The 5,880-nt window shown below is 45.2% G+C and overlaps 1 protein-coding gene across 1 annotated transcript; it reads left to right on the plus strand.

The window, feature by feature from the left end:
• Positions 1 to 2,939: 2,939 nt before the first annotated feature.
• LOC133904503 (3-oxoacyl-[acyl-carrier-protein] reductase 4-like) lies at positions 2,940 to 5,230 on the plus strand. The gene is made up of 11 exons (XM_062346006.1): positions 2,940 to 3,111; positions 3,318 to 3,466; positions 3,619 to 3,672; positions 3,845 to 3,925; positions 4,038 to 4,083; positions 4,248 to 4,342; positions 4,436 to 4,474; positions 4,591 to 4,725; positions 4,842 to 4,935; positions 5,016 to 5,098; positions 5,198 to 5,230. Exons 1-11 carry the CDS (start codon positions 2,940 to 2,942, stop codon positions 5,228 to 5,230), a joined length of 981 nt encoding a protein of 326 aa, XP_062201990.1.
• The last annotated feature ends 650 nt before the right edge of the window (positions 5,231 to 5,880 follow it).

The following is a 5,880-nucleotide window of genomic DNA, read 5'->3' on the forward strand; positions in this document are numbered from 1 at the left end:
GAGACCATGGAGGTGACCCAAACCATTCAAGGGCTTTCTAAGGAAGGGTCTCTAGAGCCCGACAGGGAGAATGACCTGCTTACCAAGGCCCTGGGGAACAAGGAACACTCGGGTCGCACTCGAGGCATCGGATCAAAAGGGGGCTGGAAGCATGGGTTCCCAGACGTCGCGGGCCAGTACAAGACCTGTAATAGATATAAGAAGACCCTAGAGAAACAAATACAAGAACAGGTTAAGATCCAATTCATGAAAATGTGGAATGAAAAGGAGAAGGAAAAAGCGGCATTAATGCTGATAGAGCAACCAACCAGCCTAGGATTTCGGAGCAGCGTTGGGTCCACGCAGACCGATAACCAGAGATATCCCGTGGATGACATCACAGAGGCTACCCGTTGCATGCTACATGTTCTGGTAGGAAAGGGAGACTTCACTGTCGAGGCGGCCACGGGCCAGGCCATTCCAGGCCGTGTGTTTCACAATCAAGACATTCCGGCCGGTTACGCCAAGGTACAAGTGGACTCGGTACAACCACTTTTCATGAAGTACAAGCTAGACATCAGGACACCTGAGGGTATCGAGCTTCTCGATGAGGCTGTTGGCAACTTCATTCTGTGGCCCAGACGGGATATCATCTTCAGCCGTCAGAAGTCACAATCGCTAGCGTCACAGTCGCCCCCGCGCCCAGCATCTCTGCCTCAGGCACCTACGCCCCAGAGCTGAGCCTCTACACCTCAGGCAACTCTGCCCCAGAGCCAAGCCTCTCCTCCTCAGGCAGCTTCGCCCCCGCGCCCAGCATCTCTGCCTTAGGCACCTACGCCCCCGAGCCGAGCCTCTACGCCTCAGGCAACTCAGCCCCAGAGCCAAGCCTTTCCTCCTCAGGCAGCTTCGCCCCCGCGCCCAATATCTCCGCCTCAGGCATCTTCGCATCATGCTTCACCGTCTGCGACTCCGGCACCTTCGCCTCCAGTATATGTGACTCCGACATATTCATCACCTGAGCATCGAAGAGTCCCCAAAATCATTACCCCATACGAGAAGACTCTACCTGATCCGGTGAAGAGGTGGCTTCTGTCCTCAAAAGAAAAGACATCATCCGCTCAGGAATCTCCAGCGAAGGGCGATCTGGCGAAAGAGATTGGCAAAACATTAAGTACCCCTCAGATGGATTTCTTGCCTACACCGGATGTTCCTGAGAAATATGAGCATGGCAAACCATTTCTGCCATCGTTTCAACTCCAAGAAGGTTCATGGGAGATGAGGAAATTCCACGAATGGTACATACGGGCATGTCGCGCGAGGTTCTCTATAATCACTGCTTCTGTCCCCGCTAACGTTTAAGGACATACACGCTTTGTTCCGCCGCGAAAAACTCGACATCAATCTCATAAGTGTGTGGTGCTTGTAAGTGCCTATAATCTACCCCTACGTTCATATATCTACCAATATATGCTATAAAAGCTAATGACTAGTGACTTGTTCTGTAGGATGCAATTTAACGATGCAGAAAAGTTGAAGAGGCACGTCGGATTCATTAATCCGCAACGAATTTTTCAGCCCAACATGGTCGTGAACTTGAGGAATGATGACCCCCAGATTAAGGGAAAGAGTAAAAAGGATAAAGCAAGGGTCCTAAAAGACTTGACCAAATCAAAAAGGCTCGAAATGTCAGTGTACATAAGAAGGGCTATGCTAGAAATGCAGAACAAGGACTGCATCTTGGTTCCCTACAACTTTAAGTAAGTGTGATACGTCATGAATCTAACATAAATATTCAACTTAATTGATCGATTAAGAATCTAACATAAGTATTCATGTAGCGACCACTATATTTGTAAAATGCTGATGCCAAAGTCGAGCAGACTCGTGATCCTTGACTCAGCCGATTTCCAACAAAAATCCTATCAAGATTTCATTGACGTTATATAGAGGTAAAAGGAATCCCCATACATAAAATTCGTATAAATCATTTATGAATTGATAATTAATTATTGGTACTAGAATAGAGCCTACAAGTGGTATGTAACGAAAGGTGGGATACACGATACGGCCAAACCGGATGTGATGGCGGTCCGTATACACTTTCCAGTAATAACACACTTGTAATGCTTGCATCTAGCTATTTATGACGAAGAGTCTTATTGAACTAACGAATAGAAACATATTTTTATTTGAAGTGCCACAAACAAGATTTCAATAGCGTTCTTTGTGGATATTATGTTTGTGAGATTTTGGGTAAACGGAAGGTACACAACGAACCCTGAGGACGTAAGTCATTATTGCGCCTGCACATTCTTATTTGGTTATGTTTCCGTTGTCAGAGTGTTTTAACTCTTTTAGTTGTGTTTTCAATCCAGGCACGGATGATCCAATGTACCGACCAATCTCTCACAGACAAAGATATTTAAAATGTCCAACGTGACATGTGCCGGTTTATTTTGCACGAAGTCATCCACAAGAGTGGCATATTCTTTGATCCCGGAGGTGAATTAGTTAGCCATCAGAGGCTTTGTGAGTGGGAGAGGAAATACTTGTGATGTTGTGAATATTATTGTACTTGTGTTAAATATTGAAATCTGTGATGCTATTGAAATCTGTATTGAAATTTGTTGAAATCTGTGTGAAATCTATATGCTCATTATTTTTTTTGAAAGAAATACATACCACAGGCGGTTCCGTAAGAGAACCGCCTGTGGAAATCTTCATATCTATAGGCGGCACATCAAGTGGGCCGCCTGTGAAAATGAATTTTTATAGGTGACCTGTTTTGCGTATGTGAAAATCGTTCATTTCCACAGACCTTCGGTCGTAGACGGATACGCTAAACGTCTGTTAAAAGATGTTTCCACCCGTCTATGTAGTAGTGCTGTGTAGTAGTGGTTGAAGCACAAACAATTCCGGGGATCATGCAAAGCACGCCTCCATCTAACCCGCAACAACGGATGGAGGCAGCCTTCTTTCCGTTGCCTTGGTACTCTCCTGACCTAACAAGTAAAAAACACCATGAGCATCTACCAAAGCTTTTCGTCAATCCCTCTGCCATGGCCTCCACTGTATCATACTCCGCCGGCCTCGTCGCCGCCTGCGCGTCTCGGTCTCCGCAGCGGCATGGCGGTCATCGACGGCCAGCGACTCTCTCCACATCAGGCAGTCGACCGAACCTATTGTTGGACTGTACATCACACACTAGTTACATTCTTATCAATTGCCTATATACGTGACATTTTTTCGACAACATGCCTGCACGTATTTCATCAGGAGGCCTGCATATGTGACATGATCTTTGGTCACATGAAAGAACCTAACTGACTGTTTTGCAGTTAGGAGGAGTGTCCGAATCAGAGCTACAGATGGAGCGAGCATGGATGGCTGGGCAGCGCGGCTTGAGGCCCCGGTTGCGGTTGTCACTGGAGCGTCCAGAGGGATTGGCAGAGCCATAGCTGTGGCTCTTGGCAAAGCAGGGTGCAAGGTACTTCAGTTACTTGTATGCTGCCATCAGCAACTGAAAACCCTACTATATTATTATAGTTAAGAAAGAAAAACCAACACTATTATTGTTAGGAAAACAAGAACATCAGGTACTTTATGTTCACTGATCATCTAGTTTTTTGTTTGTCCAAGGTGGTTGTGAACTATGCCAAGTCAGGCATGGAAGCTGAAGAAGTGTGCAGAGAGGTGAGCTGATCGATCCCTTCATTCCACTTGATTGGATCCATTGTGTGTTACAGTCTCATGCATATATACCATGCCAGAAGCATACATGGAACTCGTCACCTTTTTATTGTCATGTCATGTTTTCTAACTCTGTCAAAAGTGCTTACAATTGAATATATGGTGATCGGTGCAGATTGAGGAGTCCGGTGGCACGGCGATCAGCTTCTCCGCCGACGTCTCCTGCGAAGCCGAGGTCGAATCCATGATGAGAGCTGTGAGTTGGCCTTCTCTAGGCACATTACATATGTAGCGATCTAATCAAATGCACAACTCTGGATGTCGTGTTGTTTGAGTTTATATGTGATGATGATTCATCTGTACCACAGGCAATTGATGCTTGGGGAACTCTGGATGTCCTGGTAAACAATGCAGGTCTGATGCTCCGACTGGAACTGTGGTTGCTTTTCAAATTTTCTATTTTTGGATAAAGCAGTCGATTGAAAGTTAAAACAACAAAAAATGACAGGAAATTTGTAAACTGGTTTTGTATATATTGTCTCTGGATTATTTATATAGTATGGCTTGGTAATGAACAGGGATTACACGAGATGCGCTGCTGATGCGGATGAAGCGGACGCAGTGGCAAGAGGTGGTCGACGTCAACCTCACGGGTGTCTACCTCTGCGCCCAGGTCACAATCTTCCTTCCCCTTCCTTCCTACCTGTCGTGTCACCAGATGTGCTCTTGCTCTTCCCATGGAGCTTTAACTTTGCTATTCGTTCAGGCCGCCGCAACGTTGATGATGAAGAGGAAGAGGAAGAAGGTACCATTTTTGTGTGATCAGATCTGTGCCATTTATGTTCTGCGAGGGAAGAACATCAATTTGTTATGAGTCAGAATTTCTTGACACGACTTATCTGACCTGCTGGTTTTCCCTAGGGAAGGATAATCAACATCGCATCGGTTTCCGGGATCATCGGCAACGTCGGGCAGGCCAACTACTGCGCTGCCAAGGCTGGGGTGATCGGGCTGACCAAGGCCATGGCCAGGGAGTATGGGAGCAGAAACATCAATGCAAGTAGTATACATGTCACCGCAGCAACAGGCGAAGGAACACATCAGATTTGCCTTCTCAACTCTGAAACAAGAGCACATGTTTAAGTTCATCTTGTCTGAACTTTGTTTTATAGGTGAACGCTGTTGCTCCGGGCTGGGTTTCGTCTGACATGACCGCGAAACTCGGAGAAGACATGGAACGAAAGGCGATCGAGACCATACCGTTAGGTAGGTAGTAATACACTCTGCATTGTTGTGAGCTCTGAATTTTGATTTGGTTTTACTGCTTCTGTTTATGCTAATTTTAGGACGGTTTGGCAAGCCAGAAGAGATCGCCGGCCTGGTGGAGTTCCTGGCCGTTCATCCTGCTGCGAGTTACATCACCGGACAGGCGAGTAGAAACATCTTTAATAATCCAATGCGATCGTGTTCTTTCGTCATTTTGGAGGTTCTCAAAGTTTTAAGTCGTTAAATTATTGTACTGGTGCAGGTGCTCCCTGTTGATGGTGGCTTGTCGATTTGAAGTGTTTGATACGAACAGAATTACAGCGAGGCAAATAAAAAATGAGAAACTAATAAGTTCTGACAAATAATTGTTCGAAAAATGAAGTTCTGATAGAGATAAAGACGGGCCGCTATGTCTTCTTCAGTTTCGAGAAGTGTAAAATAGCTAGTACTCATTTTACATTTGGATCAAATCAGGCTATTCCCATAGTATTATTTTACTACATTTTGTACAATCCATGGCTTATTACCTGAAAGTCTGGTGAACCCGCAAATAAAAAATGAGAAACTAATAAGTTCTGACAAATAATTGTTCGAAAAATGAAGTTCTGATAGAGATAAAGACGGGCCGCTATGTCTTCTTCAGTTTCGAGAAGTGTAAAATAGCTAGTACTCATTTTACATTTGGATCAAATCAGGCTATTCCCATAGTATTATTTTACTACATTTTGTACAATCCATGGCTTATTACCTGAAAGTCTGGTGAACCCTGAACACCGCATCCCTCTGAAGATCCAATGCCTTTCAGCAAGATAAGTCTAAAAAAACACAAGTATCATAAACTTCACCTTTGGTACCACACCCAGATCAATGCCCGCACTGTGACCAACAGCGGAAGATATGCACCAGGGGCAAAGTTAGAGCATGAACGACCCGAGTGCATACTTC

This window comes from Phragmites australis, chromosome 22 (assembly GCF_958298935.1).
Source record: "Phragmites australis chromosome 22, lpPhrAust1.1, whole genome shotgun sequence".
NCBI lineage: Eukaryota > Viridiplantae > Streptophyta > Magnoliopsida > Poales > Poaceae > Phragmites > Phragmites australis.